The following is an 18,807-nucleotide window of genomic DNA, read 5'->3' on the forward strand; positions in this document are numbered from 1 at the left end:
AAGTTTGAACATGCATTTAATGCAAATGATTAATTATACTTTCTTAGTTATTACATATGCTAGGCATTTTACATGTTAAATAAATCATAAAATCACCCTCCACAACATTTTCATCATCGATGGCTTGTCATCAGCTGACTGAACCTAAAGAACGATATGCATATAAAAGGAACTATTACATGAATGTTATGTGGGTACGTGAAATCACAGTTTTCCTGAAACCTAGTCTGTAACTGGGTGGTTGCTGGTTCGCCATCACAATCAAACCAGCTTTCGATTATTTTTGCAAGAGGGCAACATAACCGGAACAATTGGCTCCAGTTCGGAGGAGGGAAAGCTCCATAAGTTCATGAAATGAAGGCCTTCACAAGTTCGGTGAAGTTGCAAACCTCCCCGGTCCTCGGACAGGTGATTTTGCCATCATTTTGTCTGGCCATTTCTTCAAGAGCCTTCGCCGCGATCAAGTGAACATAATAAGATTAGCTTAGCATATTATTAACTTCTGGTTTGAAGGCTCAGGTGATCAAGGTTACCTTACCTTAGAACTGTACACATGGCCATTTGGTAAAACAAGTGGTGGATTCTCATGGTCCATCGGCTTCTTGGAAATGTAGCAAACTAACTTTGAGTGGTGCAGTTTCGAGAATGGTAATGGTTCTGCCAATTTGCGGAAGCCTTCTTGGGATAATGGATCTTCTTTGCTGCAAGCCTCCTTGTAACAAAGTCTTAGTGAGGTCAAGAGAGAAACCAAGACTCCATAAGATATCAAGGACGATGGACATGGAAACAGGAGATCAACTGCATTATAAAGGTTTTGAATTCATCATGTAATAAACCAAGGATACGGAGTCTTGAGGGCTGTCAAGCCGGCTTGGAGATAGATATTCAGTAGAGGTTCATTAGTCATGCCGAATAATCTACAGAATTCCTGCTTGAACTGCTCCACCAGATAGTCCCATTGTGTGGGCTCAAATAAAACCTACAAAAGATGGGAAATTTAAGGAAAACTGGGAAATTAAGAATATAAAAGCAAATAAAGGATAGGTGAGAAATTAATCGATTTAAAATGTAACACGGTATTAGAAAAACATTTCCTCATCACGACTCGTGTGATCATAGAAGCTATATCTGACCAGTGGTTTCTACTTCGAACACTACTGTCTCCTAATAGGAATTCAACAAAATCAACTTCAATACCAGATGCTGTAACTAAAGAACCATGACATCAACTTTATAACTAGATTTTGAAACTAAAGAACTTCAAAATGCGGTGATATATACCTTCAAGTTCTATAAAGCAAGCAACTGTTATATTATGAGTCTATACTTTCCTGGATCGAGTATGGATCAAACCCCGAGAAGCAGAAGCTCTCACAGAAAGAAGAAAAGAAAAATCTTGAGCAACAACTCAATATTGCTCTTTCATGAATAAAGCAATGGATTGAGAATTTTGAATAAAACTATTATTTATTAGAGCAAAATGTGATGATAAGATGAACTCCATGAGAAAAATAGTCTTCCATAGGGAAAAGAAAAGGAAATAGACTAACTTGAACAAACTGAGACATATTTCTGCAAAATAAACAACCAGTAGCAAAATGAAAGAATCATAAGTTAAAGTTTTACCTTTATCTAAAGAATCGTCTTTATGCAGACTAGAGAGCTTTTTGCATACCTTATAAATTAAACATTCAGTATTGTGCCTAAAAGCCAATGTTGTCACAACACGCTGCATTTCCTTCATATTAGTAGCTGCCCAGGGTGCAAGATACCTTCGGGCATAGAAAATAGCTTTCATATGCTCATTAGCCCGCACTAGTTCTATAAACTCCTGAAGCCTCAGTTGAAACTCAAGCTTACTCTGCAATTTAGATTGACAAAATATAAATGGTTTAAAATTGTTCACATTATCATTTATCCATAAATAATGTTCTGCATAGATAAATTCAAACCCAACAGATTCTCATCAACTTAAAGGAAATCAAACTTGCTTTGTCATAAGAACATAGTTTAACAAAGCAACTTAAGGTCTAAAGGATAGCATGATATCTTCACTGGATTCACCAAGTTAATTATATATTTGGATAAAACATCATATTATTTAATTAGATAACCAATAAAACACAATACAAGGCCAGAAAAGTCAAGTAATAAACAGCATCTTTCTTTTCCTTTTCAGATCAATCAATTTCTCATTAGGTGCTGCAGAAAAGGATATATTTGAACAAACATAAAGCCAGCAAGTATAGGTATACCAGCCTAATGATACAATTTAGTTGGTGACAGTTCTGACAAAGTTTTGAGAGCATTATGAAGATTCAACTAGATCCTCTGAAGAGTTTCTTCTTATCGCAACATGAAATTATAGATGCATTTCAATCATATTGAAGGCAATGCTCAGAAGAGTCATACTTCATTCGTGTCAAGAAAACAAAGCATATGATAAAATCTAAGAGCAACACAATCTTGTTAAGTACTAAAATTGTATTGAAAAGGTGTTACAAATATCTCTTCTTACAAAAAGATAAATAAATTTACTGATACAAGTAGGGTTGTACAATTGCCTGAAACAATTTGAAATAGTCAGAAATCAAATGGGGAAATTAAGAATAAATCTTTCAGTCTATTGCATACAAAAAATACCTTTGACTTCTTCAGCCTGGGTTTGTTCTCTGCACACCATGCTAAAGCAGGAGCTAGGTCCTTGTTCCGGAGAGATTCAATAACTCTCTTTGCCTCAATAAAGACATCAATATCAGCAAGTTCCTATCACAAGCAACTTATTGGATCAGCCAGGACAAAGATGAAACATTTATCAAGTGGGTGTCATGACAAAAGTAAACAGCCATTGGAAAAAATTCCTACGGAAGTCTAAAATCGGCTTGATGGCAATCTTTGTCAACTATGTGAATGATCGAAAGCATTATGGCATATCATGTAAAAGAGCTCAAGGACATCCAAGTAAATAAGTGACATATTTGTTCTTGCCATTTTCTAGAAAGTAGAAACTAAATCTTCGGTGATTTTAATTTCCTTATACCTTGCTGTCAGATTATATGTCCAAAATTAATGACAAAAATTTGAATGATATACAATGATAATCTCAATCATCAACGTAGTTACAAATGTTTATATAGTTGGGCACCTTCAACAGTATTTACTATCAATACCTCATGGTGTGAATCAGAGGAGTTCTTCTCTATGTTAACACAAAGGGCAATTCCTTGCTCGAGGTTCCCTGTGATGCAATGTAGTAGTTCTATGAATGTTTATGTTCTCATACTTAGATGAACCCAAGGTCCATGATCCTTTCATATAACTTGCTCAACCAATGACAGGCAGAACAAGTTTCAATTATCATTTTCTTCAGACCACATAAACCTATTGCTGACATTTTAAAATATTTATTTTGTACACATGAATTTCAACAAACTATGTGAATGTCAGAAATAAAACTCAAGATCCTAATGGGACTCAAATTGAGTCACATTAATATAAGTTGTATGGATTGAGTCAACCAATTAAAATCCAAAATTGATATCTATTAGCTCCAATGCATCTGTCTAACCATCCTCAAATTTGATATGATACTCATCTCCAAGCACTGAGCACCAATGTCCACCAATTAGATGAATCAAAGATGAAAAACCAAAGACTGATCATATATTGGGGAGAATCTCAATAAAATCATGTAAATAGCTGCCAAATTTTGAGAATTAAATACAACGACAAATTTCAATTGATAAGACAACTTCTACAATCTACCAAGAATGTCACATGGGTTGAGTTAATAAAAGGAGGAAGATCACACAAGAGAAGGGGAGGACGAAAAAGAAAGAGAACAACAAAAAGACTAGGACAACCTCTTTACACCATGAGCAAACATGGACAAGGTAAATAAAAAAAATCTCCTCTCCCTTGTCTCTCATTTGGCAGGACACTAACAAAGTGCGATAAAATTATCCACCCACAGAAATTGATACAAATGTGGTCCATGCCACATATTAAACCAAAATGAACCAATCTTTTGAACTGATCAACTCCAAGACCACCTCTATATATGGAGAAATCTACTGAGACCAAAATTGCAAAGGGAAGTGACCTCTAAATACTGTCTCGAGAGCTCTCTTGTCTTGCATCACCAACCAAACTCAATGCAACATTACCCAAGAAGAAGAAAACTACCTGATGTGTCGTGACAGTACCATGCACCATGGTGTATAAGTTTTCATTTTATGTGCAAACAAAGGTTGATTCGAGTCAGGTGATTAAAAAAACACGGCCCGATTAATCCACATGATGGAAATTATGCATACAACAAATGGTTCAAAATTTCCAACTGATTTTACTCAATGCTTTGGAACCCAAGTAAATAATAAGGCCTCGTCTCATAAGTGTGAATTTGAGGAAGATTTGTCACATTATATTTTGAATCTTAAATTCCCCGGTTCCAAACAAGGAGGATGCATTTTCGATAACACGCTGTCTATCCTAATAGTTTACACACAGAATGTCAAAATCATAATTAACTTGGATTAGTGATGCAATAAGACCAAGAAGCTCAGAGAACAAGTTGAGTTTCATACACAAAGGAATTGGAAAGGGTCAAACAGAAAGGAGTTGAAGAATGAAAAGCACAGTAAAATAAAGATGGCAATGGAGAAGACACTTGTGAAGAAATGGAACTGACTATTTCACAACCTAAGCCCCTTGAGATTGACAGCACCATTTTATAAATATACCACATGCACACTTTGAACCATGACATTAATTACTTAGCGTCCCTATAAACTCAATCAGAAAAGAAGATGATTGAATGTAGATCCTTTTAATGAAAAGATTAAAATTATGATTTGCTAGTATGTGCTTGTTCTAACCTTGCACATTAATCTTACTGAAAATAGCAGTCTTACTTCAATGGAACCTTCAAAGATACTGAGACCCTGAGAGACATCCTAATTAAGATGATAAATCTAGGATATCTTATTTTACAAATTAATTAGGCCTAGAAATAATTCAATTAGAAGTAGAATACCTAACTACTAAGTTCAGGGCCCATAAATATTCTTCTCCCACCTGGCAAATTTCTGATAGTGTTCTTCTGAATTATCAACAATCTCTCCCTGACGAGGAAGAACCAAACCATGGCCAGCAATGAATATTGCACATATGATAGGACAGGAACGCGCTTGATGATGAAAAAAAATACAATGAATAAAACACTGCTGAATTACATTACAATAGTCAGAAACATATGTATTGTAACTATTAGAAGCTTAGAAGCAATAACATGTGTGCTTCAACATTTTCTATGTTTATCATAGAGATGAAATGATGTAATCATGGAAGCAACCAAATATTTATAAATGACAGTTATGCTTGAGCTAAATGGGTTAGCGCTGACTTAGTACCTGAATGTCTGCGGTCTCTGCAAGGTTCTTTGCAGAATTATAGTAGGACATCCTTAGCAAATAATCAACTAGTATTCGGTTTAATCTGGCATCCTTCCAATCATCCAATTTATCTGCATCTGAAACCGAACTTAAATGCTCCAACCGAGCACGGCACCTTTGTACCTGCACATTCTCCACCTTGCCCCCCTCTTCCAGCTGCAGTAAATGATAAAAAAAAAATACATGATCAGACAAAGATCTCTGAACATCCAACAAAGCTTCTACCAGCAAACGGTACCTTGCGCTTTAGGCCCTGGAGGCGGGTGACGAGGGAGCTGAGGTGGGTAAGGGTTTCGTCCATCGACCTAGAATCCGATGAGCCGGACGCCTCAGCAACACTGTTGAGGACGGCCGTGAACTCCCTCTCGGCGAGGCGGTAGTTGCTGCGAATCGTCTTCTTGAGATGCTCCAGGGGAACCCTAACGAGCTGGTGCTCCAATTTGAGGGACTCGGCGATCTGGGCAAGGCGGGCAGTGGAGGTATGGACCGCTGGAACCGCAGGAGCAGCGGCCGAGGCGTCGCCGTTTGGGGCGGAATCGATCGCCATGTCGACCGCCATGTCCATCGCCGGCGACTACAGGAAGGGCGAGACTGATCGGAGTGGAGAGACAAGGAGAAGGGGAAGAAGCAACGACAGTTTAATGGCGGCGGAGAGGGGAACTCGCCATTGCCTTGATCTGGCGTCGATCTCTCTCTCCGTATCAAATTTCGGATGATTGTTTGTTTAGCTTGTGTTAGAATGATACTTGAGCAAGTTATCTAAGTTTGCTTGGGTTCTTGGGTTAATCTAAAGAGCAATGATACATGAAAACACAATATAAAAATATATTACATAAAAATATAATATAAAAAATATAATATGATATATTATAAACTTGGATCTATATTTATACCGTGGATTCCGTATCCATATAATGTAATATGTTTCCGTGGGACCGGTCACCCCAAAGGAATCTATGTGACCCTCAAAGATTGAATCCATGAGATGTGACTGGGATTTTTTATTTTTTTAATATGTTATGTTACATTTTCATATTATATTTTCATACCGTTAGAGCTGTCAAACGGATTAACTCATGGACGGAGATCAACCTAGGGTGGGTCCATCATATGACGGGGTGGAGCGGGTCGATCCACCAACTTGGCGGGTTAAAAAATCTCCAATCCAACCAAACTCAAGGCGGGCTACGGGTTAGGCGGGCCAACCCACGGACCTGTTAAAAAATAAAAAATATTAAAAATTTTAAGTTTGAATTATAATTTAAATTGATTAAGTTAAAATTTTTAAGTTTGAATTATAATTTTTAAGTTTGAATTGTAATTTAAATGGATCAACCCACTAATTCATTGAGTTTTCTACTTTAATTTTAAATTTTAAAATAAATAAATAAACTTTCTCAATCCACGGGTCAACCCAAGCCCGCGCGGGGCAACCCACTGCGGGCCTAGGCGGGCTAATCCATCTCAACCCATCTTAAAATGGGTTGATAAAATTTCAATCCAACTCCGTCTAAATTACTTGACGAGGCGGGCCAATCCGACGGACCTAATTCATTTCTCTAATCTAAATTCTCAAATAAATTATTAAAGTCAATCCTTCAATTTATAAATATTATTTTTTATTATTTTAAAAATATATCATTTAATTATAATAAATAAAATAATTATGTATATATATATATATATATTAATAGAAAAATAATTAATAATATATATAGAAAAAGCTCTAAATCCAAATTTAAATCTCAATAGAAAAGGTCATTAATAATAAGCCAATCGTAACAGCCAGATCGGACTACAATCGATTCCATCCGTTGGATCTACAAACCCATTCATTTCATCGGCAACGGCTTAAATAAGGTGGTACCTGGTTAGGGTTTCTCATCTCCCTCTATAAATAAGGTGGTGTCCATCAATCTTCTCATTACGAGTTTTAGGGCTTTTGCTCACGGCGGCGGATTATCTACATCTGCGATGAAGATGCAAATTCTATGTTTGCATTATTTATCCTATTTTCTCGATGGGGCGATAAACGAAGGGCAGGTTCCTTCCAAAAGAAGTTCCGTTTTGAAATTTGTTTTCGGTCGTTCCTTTGATTCTTTTTAATGGTGATTATAAGGATCTGGCACGGTGCACCCCGGGCTTTTCTGAGAGATCCTGTGAAGGTGGAAGCCCCAATGCTCGTGCTAAATATAGCTTCCGTTCAGTGTTGCAGTTCGGTGAGTTTTTATACACCTGATCTGTGTCAAAGTGACGGGTAAATTTATTGTCCTTTTCTTGTTTGAAATTTGTGCAGCTTTGCTGTTCTGATAATTTTAAGTTGATGTAGAAGCAATTAAAATTTTACCGAACATTATCAAACGGTCAGCAAATTCTCATTGTTGATGATTTTTTCCTCATCATTCTCTGATTAAAAATTTTATATGGAATAAGAAGCCTGTGATGATATATCCACATTATAGAGGTGCAGAGAGTTCCAAGTTCCTGCTTTGCAGGGAGAACCTACTTGGAGCTGCTGCATTCAAATGACATCTCTGGAATTTCTGAGGCATTGTGTTTTTTCCCCTGCATCTTTTCCCCGAACAATAAAGTGGTTCTGTATTTCATTTTATTTATCTCATAGAATTCTCTTGCAAATTTTTATACTCATTCTATTCTAAAAACCAAACCAAAGACAGAATTGTCACTGGTATATTATTTGCTCTCAAAAAAATTATTTGAGAATTTGCTTGATTTAGATTAACGTGAATTAGTTGATTTTGTCAACAATTTGCTTATGATGCCAAGGACGATTTGTCTGCAAAATGGATGTGTACTGGAATCAAATTCATGCTACCAGGGAGAGAGCCTTGGGAAAGCTGCATTTAATATGACATCTGCAAACATTTCTGAATTTTTTTTCTAAATATTATCAATGCATGGCTATGATAATATTGATGATTTCTTCGTTTATCATGAAAGCTATTTGTTTTTTAAAATATATGTGCTTTCTTTAAAATTCTTTTATGTTTATTTTGCCGTTCCTAGTGATTCTATCTCCAAATGAATGCTGAATGCTGTTAGCTAGTTCTATTATACATAGCAAGTCTTCTTGGAAAAGATTAACTTTTTTATCCTAAACGGCTACTTGTTAAGGTCATATATTTTGTTTCTAACTAAGCTGTAAAATAGTTATGTAAACTCTAATTCTTCTTAATAATGTAGATTTTACAACAGTAGATAATGCTATTGAGTTCTGGTCAGTTTTGACTACTGTAGTAATGCTATTTTTAAAATTTGTTTGGTTGTATTCGAGTTCAACTATCCTTTGTTGCTCCTGACAATAGCTCTGAAGGCTGAAGAACTCACAAATTGCGTGTTGCCATCAGCTTGAACTCGTGATCATATGAGTTGTGAGTTAAATTACAACACTACATATATTTAACTAATAAATCTTTCCTGATGTATATAGGAAACCAAATATAAGGCCTCTGTGTTTTTTTATCTACTTCCATTCATCCTTTCTCAGTGTTTTAAGTCTTAAAGCTTTTCATATGTTCTATAGCTTACCTAAGCTTTTGGTTTTTTTTTTCTTTTTCATTGTCTTTGCTCTATACATGCCCATCTAATAATTCAATGGTTATTGTTATGATGTGAATGGTATCTTATTTGTAAAATATATCAAAGAACATTTCCCCTTTGAGTATATAAAGCTGACTACCCTCTCTTCAATGTTCACTTCAGAAAATCTAACTATTTTTTATGTTGTGTAAGGCCTCATATATTGATGAGGGCATTTGTACAAAAGATGCTGCACGGTGCACCCCGGGCATCTCTGAGATATCCATTGAAGATGGAAGCCCCAATGCTCGTGCTAGATTTAGCTGCCATTCAGTGTTGCAGTTCTGCTGTTTATCTAAGGGCTGAACTGTGTCAAAGAGATGGCTAAATTGTTAGGTTTTTTTTACCCATAGTTGGTGTTATATTGATCTTATATCTTTAACTCCTCGTGTCCTTTAATTGAAAACAATTAAATTTCTCTCTTTGTCTGAGATTTGTTGCTTAAAAGTTATGATGAAGTGCAAATGAAGTAAATAAAAAGCCTTTGATGATATATCCACATTTTTGTGGTGCGGATGGCTCCAAGTCCTTGTTTTTGCTGGGAGAACCTCTTGGAGTTGCTGTATTTCAGATGACATTTCTGGATTTTCTGTGGCCTTTTAAGTTTATCATTTTAAACACTAGCAATGAAGTTTTCTTAATTATTGGTTAAAACTTCATTTTGCCCTCTCCCATTGTTTAATTTTATTTTCGAAATCCATTCTTAGTGTTTGATTTTTGCTGTAGTAACCCTTTTTACTCCTGCTCTTTGTTTTCTCTTATTACATGTTTGCAAGTGACCTCTAAAAGTGTTAATTTCTGTAATTATTATAATTTAATAGTCTTAGAGGATAGTTGATTGTTCTTAGGCTTGTTTAGGAAGTTACTTGAGCAAACTGTCAAATTTTTTTTTGTAAACTCGTTTAGACGTGTATTCTCATCTATTTGAATAAAATTAGATCAGCATTTTTTATTTTAAGTCTTGCAGTTTGTCTTGTTATTAGTAATTTTGTTCTTATCTGCTCTAATCCAGTGTCTCTTCTTTACCATTGTTTACGTGCGTGTATATATATATATATATATATATATATATATATATATATATATATATATAAATTTTGGAAACATAAAGTTATTTTAGAGTAGAGTTTTGTTTTGAATAATTAAATGGATAAAGGTATATATGACTTTATAATGGTCTAGTAGGGGAAGTGGGAAACAAATTGCTCTTTGGTATGAGGTTTCATATTGGAAAATAGAACCGACTGTTTTAAAAATATCTTATGATAAAACTTTCTATATAAATATTTTTTAATGGTAAATGGACTCATCTAAATTGACCAATCTTATCAATTGGTAGATTTATCAAAATCTATTGACTTGACTGACTTGTCTAACATGTTAAGATAAATTAATTTATGAACATAATTGATTTGGTTATGATAAAGTAAAATTGTAGAAATGAGTAAGAATTCTTGATGACAATGTTTTTTTTGTTAATTGTAATTTTTTGATATAGATGATTTTGAGATCGACTGTGTGGAATTATCGAGTGGTGAATTATATATATATATATATATATATATATATATATATATAGGATTAATTAACTTAATTAAATTGATCGGTCTACCAATTGATGAATAAACCAAATTATAATTGGTCCGATTAAACCATCCAACTTGCCTAGTTGACCAAACCCGCTTAGTCTATCCGACCGAATCAGATCATAAATTCAAACCGATGCTAACTTGTCTAGATCAAGTTACTAATTTAGTGTAGTTGTCCTCTAACTTGTCAGCTTACTAATTTAATTTTTTTTTTATTTTTATTGGCATCAAGTATCTACTCTTATAAAAAAAAATTTATCTATCAGTAGGACAATTAAAAAATCGTTATATATATTCTATCATGCACTTTAGCTTTGAAATAACTTTTTTTTTTATCTTGGACATAACTGAGTTAATTAAAATGGAACAAAATTATACAAGAAAGCAAGAATTTGAATCTCGATGAATTCGAGACAATATCTTTCTCATGATCAATTATAACTTCTTAATTTATTTTCTTGTAGATGATCATGAGAATGATTGTGTGAGATCGTTAGGATGATAGATTCTATCTTTTGCATAAGAAAAAGAAAATAATTTTTACATTAAAAATTTTAAAAAGTATTTAAAAAAAAAATGATATGCAGTATGAAAAAATACAATATGAAATCAACGGCACACTGCATGTAGTGGATCTCACATTCATGCAATGAGATCCACATTCATAAATAAATTGAGTATGTCATGTTAATTTCATGTTATATTTTTTTATACTATATATGATTACTCTTTAAAAAAACAATAGATCTATTGTTTCAACGTTGTCTTTAAAGTCAGTTAGATTTATTTAAATATACAAACGTTAAATACATGGCGGAGTCAACTATACAGTTCACTTTTCAAAATCGATCTCTGACTATTATAGATCGGTAGTTGTGTTAGGTTCTGAAAAATATATATTAAAAGAGCCTACACATGATGTCACACCTCCACCAACTCTATGTAACCTCCACCAAGCACCAACTCCTCAAATCAATCTCTTTATCCCCTGTTCCTCCATCTAATTGAATTTCAAATTATATTAATATTTAACATTTATTAAATTTTTATTCGACTGTCAGTAAAACAATTTATAAAGGAAATCAAATATTGTGTTAAAATTTAAGAAATATATGAAAAATGTTGTTTTTAAAAATATGAAAAAGATTATATTCGTTTTTTTTTCAGTTGAACGTGATTCAACTTAAAGGATAAAGATCCAGAGGGCCTCTTTTTATCGAATTATCCTAAATGAATATTTTATTATCATGTAAAAATGATGTAATTATTATTTAATATTATTTTTAATATTATTTCATCTATATTTTTTTATCTAAAAAATATTATAATAATTATAAAATCATAATCGTAATTATAAAATCAAAGTGAATAAAATTTATTTTAATTTAATAAAAATTGAAACCCGTCATTTCAATAATCTCGTATTGTCAATTCTATGATCACGTATGAAAAGTTAAATTAAAAAATTATAATTAATTTAAAATTTATGTTGTTTTTTAATAATAAATAAAATTTTTTTTTCAGTTGAACGTGATTTAACTTAAAGGTTCCAGATCTACGGTCCCACTATTGGATCTGGAATCTTGACCCATTCAGGGGAAGGTCAAGATCTGAGTGGAGCTTTCAGATCAGAAATCCATCATTTCAATAGTCTCGTACATCAATTTCGAAAATCTGCTTTCCCTAACTTACGTAAAGGAAATTTGCTTTAATGGGGTGGGGCCGCCCGTTAAACTAACTGGTAGATGTCCTAAAAAATTGATAAATTCTCGAAGATAACTCCATTGATTATCTCTAAGGTCATTGGTTTGGCCCTATAGAAGTTTCTCATCAATTATCAGGATAAATTAGAAAGTGTACGTAGCGACCAATTTAGTCAGTCCAGATGTCTAGTATTCTTTGATTGTACTTTTCATTTAAATTTTTTTTTATAAATACATGATAGTGATAGTTGAGGATCTGCTGCGTTTAGTTTCAGAAGACAGGGACACAAATACAGAGACAGAGTAGAAATTTTTGTCTCTGTCCTCGTTTGATTTTGAGAGACAGATACAGAAATAGGATTTCTGTCTCCGTCTTTGTCTCCATTTCTGTCCACTGTAAAAATGGGGACACTGAAACGGAGACGGAGACAAAAACTACCCATCTCCGCTTCTGGCACCGTCGCGCCGCCGTCCGATCACCGCCGGCCGCCAGGCCAGGCGCGTTGGACGCGCAACTCGCCGGCGCTCCGGCCGGCATCGGATTCCGGTCGGATTGTGGCGGAAATCCGGCCGGAATCCGACCAAAAATAGAGCCCTGCGCGCCCCAGCCACTGTTGGCCTCGACCGGATTCCAGTCGGATTTCGGCCGAATCGGGGTCGGAGTCCGACCGTGGTCGACGCGCCCGGCCGAATTCCTAGTCGGCTAACAGTGTCCCTGTCTCTGTATTACCAAACACGATATAGAGACCATTGTAAATGCGTCCTGTCTCTACTATATTTATGTATGTGTTTGTATCTCTATATTTCTGTCTACTGTAAATCAAACGCAGCCTAAGTGCGTGACAATCTATCCTACCGGCACCGTTGCCCTGAGGACAACTGGTAGTTGTCCTAGCGTTCTGCTAAGGAAATGGTGGTTGATTAATTTAAATATTAATTATGATCTGGCGAAGACTTATCTTGTAGCTCCATATGGTCATGTCGCCCTACTGGCCACAGGAATCAAGATCGGCAGCGTCTCTTCCCCCCGCCGGACTGGAACATGCGGCTCGCCGGCTTTCTCCTCGACGGCGCCGCCCGCACATTCCGACACCGCGGCGCCTTTTCCAAGCTCCTGGTCGTCCTCGCTGCAAGGTTCCTTTTGGCTCGATCGCTTTAGCCTTTTGTGTCGGGATTCAGTACTCCTTTCCTTGTTTACTCAAATTATCTTCTTTTTTTAGATCTAGTGTTTAAAATTTGCCTCTTCCTCGATCCGTGGTGACCTGGAAAGTTTGCTTTGTTTCCATTATTGACTCGATAGTAAAGGATTTGCGTCGTTGTGCTCTTTAGTTTTCATTTTCTACTACTTGATTTCGACATCGTGTAGTGGTGGAGGAGGCATTGTGGCATATGCTGATGCGAGAACAGATGCAGCTGCGGAGTCGGCTCAAATTGCCTCCAAGAAGAAGGTGGTGGTGCTTGGTACTGGGTGGGCTGGCACTACCTTCTTGAAGAATCTCGATAGTTCCTTGTACGATGTGCAAGTGATATCACCTCGCAACTACTTTGCATTCACGCCTTTGCTGCCCAGTGTCACATGTGGAACTGTGGAACCGCGAAGCATTGTCGAACCCGTGCGTAGAATCATAAGAAAGGTATGGAAAGCACTGTTGAAATACTTATTGCAATCTTTTTGACGGAGTTGAAAGTTGTTGAGGAATGGTGATAATGGAACTTCGTTTTCATATCAAGAATATTTTGGAAAGTGGTGTGATGTTCTTTGCTCATTGATTCTGCAGAAGGATGGACAAATCAAATTTTGGGAAGCTGAGTGCTTCAAAATTGATCCAGACACCAAAAAGTTACATTGCCGTACTAATATAGGGACAAATTTGGAAGGGAACGGTGAGTTTATTGTCGATTATGATTACTTGGTGATAACAGTTGGAGCAAGAGCAAGTACATTCAACACCCCAGGTGTGGTGGAGCATTGCCATTTCCTGAAGGTGCATTTTCACTGTCATTTGTTCCAATTGAAGATGTTGATTGTTCTGGAGTTTATGACTGCAAATTTGAGTTTTTGCCTTTTATATTAGAAATTTTTAAGTACTAAACAGTAGTTTAGTTTCCTTGGATATATGGAGTACAAATTAATGAACTTGGTAAGTGCCTAGAGAAGCTGCTTTTGCCACAATTTGATTGATTATTAAGTGATTTTCCTTGTCATGTTAGATTAATATATATTGCAGGAAGTTGAGGATGCTCAGAAAATACGTAGAAGTGTGATAGATTGTTTTGAAAGAGCTATTCTTCCAGACATTGATGAAGAAGAAAGGAAGAGAATTCTTCATTTTGTGATTGTTGGGGCTGGTCCAACTGGTGTTGAATTTGCAGCAGAGTTGCATGACTTTTTCTCTGAAGATTTAGCTAAGTTGTACCCTACTGTAAAAGACCTAGTGAATATAACAGTAATTGGGCATGCCGAGCACATTTTGACCATGTAAGGGAGATCTTACAATTTATTAGCCGTTATTTAATTTCTGTAATTATAGATGCTGTTTTTTAATTAGACTATATCCACCTACTTTTACCAAGAGTCTGCCCAGTGGTAGATCCATCAACTTATATCAGTATGCTTAAAAAACCATGCTATGACTATGCAGTGCAGTGCAGAGCAAATCATAGTTATTAGCAGATTTCTTTTCGGTAACCATATATGCCAACCGTTCCTCATAGATTATAGACACTTGATGTAGAATCTCTGAGTACTAAATAGACCATGCAATGTAATTCTTCTGGAGCTGTCAAACATAGCAACTAGGCATCTTTTAGTTTGTGTATTCTCAATCTAGTTGAATTAGTTTTCCTTTTTTTTCATTGTGTCTGACAACATTCTATTGAGTACATCTACTGCATTGGTAACATTTTTGTTGTGGCATCAACAACAGGTTTGACAAAAGGATAAGTACATTTGCTGAACAGAAGTTTCAAAGGGATGGAATTGAACTAAAAACAGGATTTAAGGTTGTGAAAGTATCTGATAAAACACTCACTATGCAAAATGAAATTCACCAACAGTTTTCTGTTCCATATGGAATGGCTGTATGGTCAACTGGTATTGGGGCCCATCCTTTCATATTGGAATTCATGAAACAAATTGGTCAGGTTAGCTGCTTCTCGTTTTCCATTAAAATTTTTTGTAGTTATGTGTGGATTCACATTATTTTTTAGTCTTGCCATTCTTGCTAAATATGTTCCTGGTTCGCACAGGGTAACAGGCGTGCCTTAGCTACAAATGAATGGCTGAGAGTAAGGGAGTGTGCTGATGTGTATGCTATTGGTGATTGTGCTACAATTGCTCAAAGTAAAGTCATGGTATATGCATTTCTACTGTTAAAATTCCATGGGCGATTTTGCTTGAGGCTTGCACCAACATTAGATTTTCTGTTATTCTAACCAACATTAGGTTTTCGATTATGCTACATTCATGAAGAACCACAAACGTCATGAATATCAAATTTGTTCTTAACTTATGTGAGAACCTAGATTCATGTTTTTAGTCCCAAGTATGAATTCTCAAAAAGCATCTTGATCCTTATTATAAACATGGAACCAGATTCTTAAAGTAGTTTGTCATGCAATTTTGACTCCAGCTGTGAAGTACCATTTGTTCTATGTAGAATCTGGAGTCAGGCATTTTGTAAATCAAATTGATTCAGTGATATGCAATTAATTGATTATCCATTTGTTAATAAGAAACAAAAAGACTTGACAGTCATGCATATTCTGTTAAATGGAAACCAGTGTACCAGTATTTTTGTATACACTTTTGTTATTACTAGTCTAATGTGAACGTTAATTACAGGATGATATCTTGGAGATATTTAGATTTGCTGATAAAGATAATTCAGGAAATTTAACCATGAAAGAAATTGAAGATGTTTTAGAAGATATTTGCGTAAGGTATCCTCAGGTAGAACTCTATCTGAAGAGCAAGCACATGAGCGACATAGTTGATTTAATAAAGGCTTCCAAAGATGCTGATAAAATGGAATCTGAAGGAATTAACATAGAAGAGTTCAAAATTGCTCTTGCCAATGTGGATTCTCAGGTCAAGAGCCTTCCTGCTACAGCTCAGGTAGTTCCTGATGTGTTAAAAATTATTCTGTGTCAAAATATCCTGCTACATTCAAGCCATCAACAACACCAAGCTATGCTTAGCATGGGACTGGTCTTAGGCCCATGTCATGTAGAGGTGTCAATTATGTTGGACTACTTACGACTCGACCTGACATAATTTACACGATGCATGATCAGTTTGGACATAGTAGGTCGGTTGTGCCTAACATGGTTATGTAGGCCTCAAGAGAAGATTTCTTAGCTGTTGTCCTTGGCTCAACATGAAACTTCTCGCAGCATAGTTAGTTGTATAGGGAAAAATTACCCTTTTCTTTACTTTTTTAGAAAACAATATTTTTTATCCTTTAATTTTTTTTTTACATTCTAAAATCTTATAAAGTAGTTGTAAATTTGTTGGAATTTTAAAATACTTTTTTATTATAATTTTATAATTGTCTTTGATTTTTATATTTATTTAGGAATATATATACTTAGCTTAACACAATATGACTTGGATAGGGTCTACCGTTCACCGAACTAAGCTATAGCCCAAGCACAACCAATTGACACTTTTAGTATTGTGATTTGACTTCTCAGTTTGTGTGTCATGGTTCACCTAACAAGAGTTGTGCTTGACCCATAGAAGGATATGCATGTTTGGCGGGCCTAGTTGAATGATTAATACACAGAGTCCCCATGAGATTAAATTGCTCTTATTAGTGTTGTTATATAGATTCAAACTCTTAACCGTTGATAGAAAGTACATTTTTTATTATTGTATAGTCCCCATGCCATATTAGATATGAGACAATTCCTCATTCAAAGTAGAAGTGAAAAGATTAAATTGCTCTTATTAGTGTTGTTATATAGATTCAAACTCTTAACCGTTGATAGAAAGTACATTTTTTATTATTGTATAAGATGGTCTAGTAGGCTAGCACAGTCACAGCCCATGCTCAACACGAATGAAAGACCCATGCTAGACTTGGGTTCAAAGACCATGGGCCAACATTTAGTTGTGGCGAGCCAGACATGGTACAAAATGAAGTGGATCAATTAAGGCTTGTATCATGTACTCCTTATTGGCTCAACCACGGCGCATCACATCATGGATTAACGATAGCTTTTCTTATTCTTGTTCAATTGTATATTAGGTAGCTGCACAACAAGGGATATACCTTGCTAGATGCTTTAACAAAAGGAAGGACCGTGAAGAAAATCCTGAAGGTCCACAGAGGATCAAGGAAGCAGGAAGACATCACTTTCTTCCCTTTAGGTAAGTGATTTATTTTCTGTTGTTGTGATATCCTACATCTTTTCTTGCAAAGGCTAATAATGCTCACAATATTTTGTTCATTCATGCCAACCCAACTTGGTCAATGTCTTTCACATTCATAGACATTTCTTGAACTTAAATTCAATATTTTCGTTTGGCTCATTAACCATGTAACAAAATCCTTCAGCTTGTTATAGGTTGTGGTGACTGTTGCACTTCTCTCAGCCTTTTATATCGTCGTAGAAAATTTCCCCCTCTTTAGGTGTCAAACTTATCGAGGAATCACAAACCACATATGAAAGTTTGAATTCGTTGCCTAAGCCCAACTTAGCTCTAAAACTTCCCTATGGATGATGACATGTGAAGCCATCCCCCAAATGAATTCTTATGGAGATAAATTTAAAAACTCATCAAGGGGATAAATTAGGCTTTGAAAAGCGCATGTAGGCAGTATGTGGTTGATCAACTGTGTAATTCAATACTAAACATATCAGAATTTATTTATGCAACTCTATTGTTTTCTTCATTTACTTTGCAGCTCTTTCGGTCTAATATATCACTTATTGAAGGTATAAGCATTTTGGGCAATTTGCGCCGTTGGGTGGAGAGCAAACAGCTGCAGAACTCCCAGGCGATTGGATCTCCATTGGACACAGCACACAATGGTTATGGTACTCTGTTTATGCAAGGTATTATTCTTCCTTTTCTGCTTCTTCTATCTTCTAGCACAATGGTTATTTTACGCTGTGATCTTGTCTCGGTTGTGCATTCATAAAAATTCGACACCGACTGTTAAATAACTTGTTCTTCTTCGCGTCCATGAACAGCAAGCAAGTAAGTTGGCGCACGAGGACGCTGGTGATGTCTGACTGGGCAAGGCGATTTGTATTTGGGAGGGACTCCTGCCGCATATAGCCAGCCCAGCAATTTGTTCCACATGAACAAAGTTTGTGTATTATCGATCGATTATTTTCGCATTTATCTCCTGTTATTGATTGGTGAAATGAGTGTGGAATGTTCTGTTTTGATCTTGCAAGGTTAGATCAAGAGATTCTGGAAAACTATCACACAATTCAAATAAAGATTTG

At 35.6% G+C, this 18,807-nt stretch overlaps 2 protein-coding genes and 5 non-coding genes across 7 annotated transcripts; 6 read left to right on the forward strand and 1 right to left on the reverse strand.

Moving 5' to 3' along the window:
- Positions 1-135: 135 nt before the first annotated feature.
- On the reverse strand, positions 136-6,192 carry LOC141845207 (protein MAEA homolog). Its single transcript, XM_074733261.1, has 7 exons — positions 5,692-6,192; positions 5,412-5,609; positions 2,644-2,766; positions 1,676-1,861; positions 846-979; positions 539-725; positions 136-449 (listed from the first exon to the last, which is right to left on the reverse strand). The coding sequence occupies exons 1-7, from the start codon at positions 6,016-6,018 to the stop codon at positions 348-350; spliced, it is 1,257 nt and encodes a 418-aa protein (XP_074589362.1). The 5' UTR covers positions 6,019-6,192; the 3' UTR covers positions 136-347.
- A 1,384-nt stretch (positions 6,193-7,576) lies between these two features.
- LOC141845700 (small nucleolar RNA snoR134) lies at positions 7,577-7,718 on the forward strand. The gene has a single exon (XR_012603276.1). It is a non-coding gene; the product is annotated as a small nucleolar RNA snoR134 (small nucleolar RNA).
- A 170-nt stretch (positions 7,719-7,888) lies between these two features.
- Positions 7,889-8,003, forward strand: LOC141845690 (small nucleolar RNA Z278). Its single transcript, XR_012603267.1, has one exon. It is a non-coding gene; the product is annotated as a small nucleolar RNA Z278 (small nucleolar RNA).
- A 764-nt stretch (positions 8,004-8,767) lies between these two features.
- On the forward strand, positions 8,768-8,871 carry LOC141845696 (small nucleolar RNA snoR97). Its single transcript, XR_012603273.1, has one exon. It is a non-coding gene; the product is annotated as a small nucleolar RNA snoR97 (small nucleolar RNA).
- A 372-nt stretch (positions 8,872-9,243) lies between these two features.
- On the forward strand, positions 9,244-9,385 carry LOC141845701 (small nucleolar RNA snoR134). The gene has a single exon (XR_012603277.1). It is a non-coding gene; the product is annotated as a small nucleolar RNA snoR134 (small nucleolar RNA).
- A 148-nt stretch (positions 9,386-9,533) lies between these two features.
- On the forward strand, positions 9,534-9,649 carry LOC141845691 (small nucleolar RNA Z278). The gene has a single exon (XR_012603268.1). It is a non-coding gene; the product is annotated as a small nucleolar RNA Z278 (small nucleolar RNA).
- Positions 9,650-13,387: 3,738 nt separating this feature from the next.
- LOC141845068 (external alternative NAD(P)H-ubiquinone oxidoreductase B3, mitochondrial-like) lies at positions 13,388-18,783 on the forward strand. The gene is made up of 10 exons (XM_074733103.1): positions 13,388-13,479; positions 13,712-13,979; positions 14,124-14,330; positions 14,574-14,824; positions 15,273-15,489; positions 15,595-15,699; positions 16,190-16,462; positions 17,598-17,719; positions 18,289-18,408; positions 18,547-18,783. Exons 1-10 carry the CDS (start codon positions 13,388-13,390, stop codon positions 18,632-18,634), a joined length of 1,743 nt encoding a protein of 580 aa, XP_074589204.1. The 3' UTR covers positions 18,635-18,783.
- Positions 18,784-18,807: the final 24 nt, after the last annotated feature.

This window comes from Curcuma longa, chromosome 14 (genome assembly GCF_044706935.1).
Source record: "Curcuma longa cultivar G26 ecotype Majalengka, Jawa Barat chromosome 14, ITB_CL_G26_1.1, whole genome shotgun sequence".
In the NCBI taxonomy this organism is placed as follows: domain Eukaryota; kingdom Viridiplantae; phylum Streptophyta; class Magnoliopsida; order Zingiberales; family Zingiberaceae; genus Curcuma; species Curcuma longa.

Bases quoted from the DNA above. Each gene is read 5' to 3' on its own strand.
- LOC141845207 (XM_074733261.1), bottom strand. From the start codon at position 6,018: ATGGACATGGCGGTCGACATGGCGATCGATTCCGCCCCAAACGGCGAC. The intron at 2,767-5,411 runs GTACTAAGTCAG...TGCTTGTGATAG, and splicing joins CAGAGACCGCAGACATTCAG to GAACTTGCTGATATTGATGT. The intron at 1,862-2,643 runs GTATTTTTTGTA...TCTAAATTGCAG, and splicing joins CCAGGCTGAAGAAGTCAAAG to AGTAAGCTTGAGTTTCAACT.
- LOC141845068 (XM_074733103.1), top strand. From the start codon at position 13,388: ATGCGGCTCGCCGGCTTTCTCCTCGACGGCGCCGCCCGCACATTCCGA. The intron at 13,980-14,123 runs GTATGGAAAGCA...TTGATTCTGCAG, and splicing joins TGCGTAGAATCATAAGAAAG to AAGGATGGACAAATCAAATT. The intron at 16,463-17,597 runs GTAGTTCCTGAT...ATTGTATATTAG, and splicing joins GCCTTCCTGCTACAGCTCAG to GTAGCTGCACAACAAGGGAT.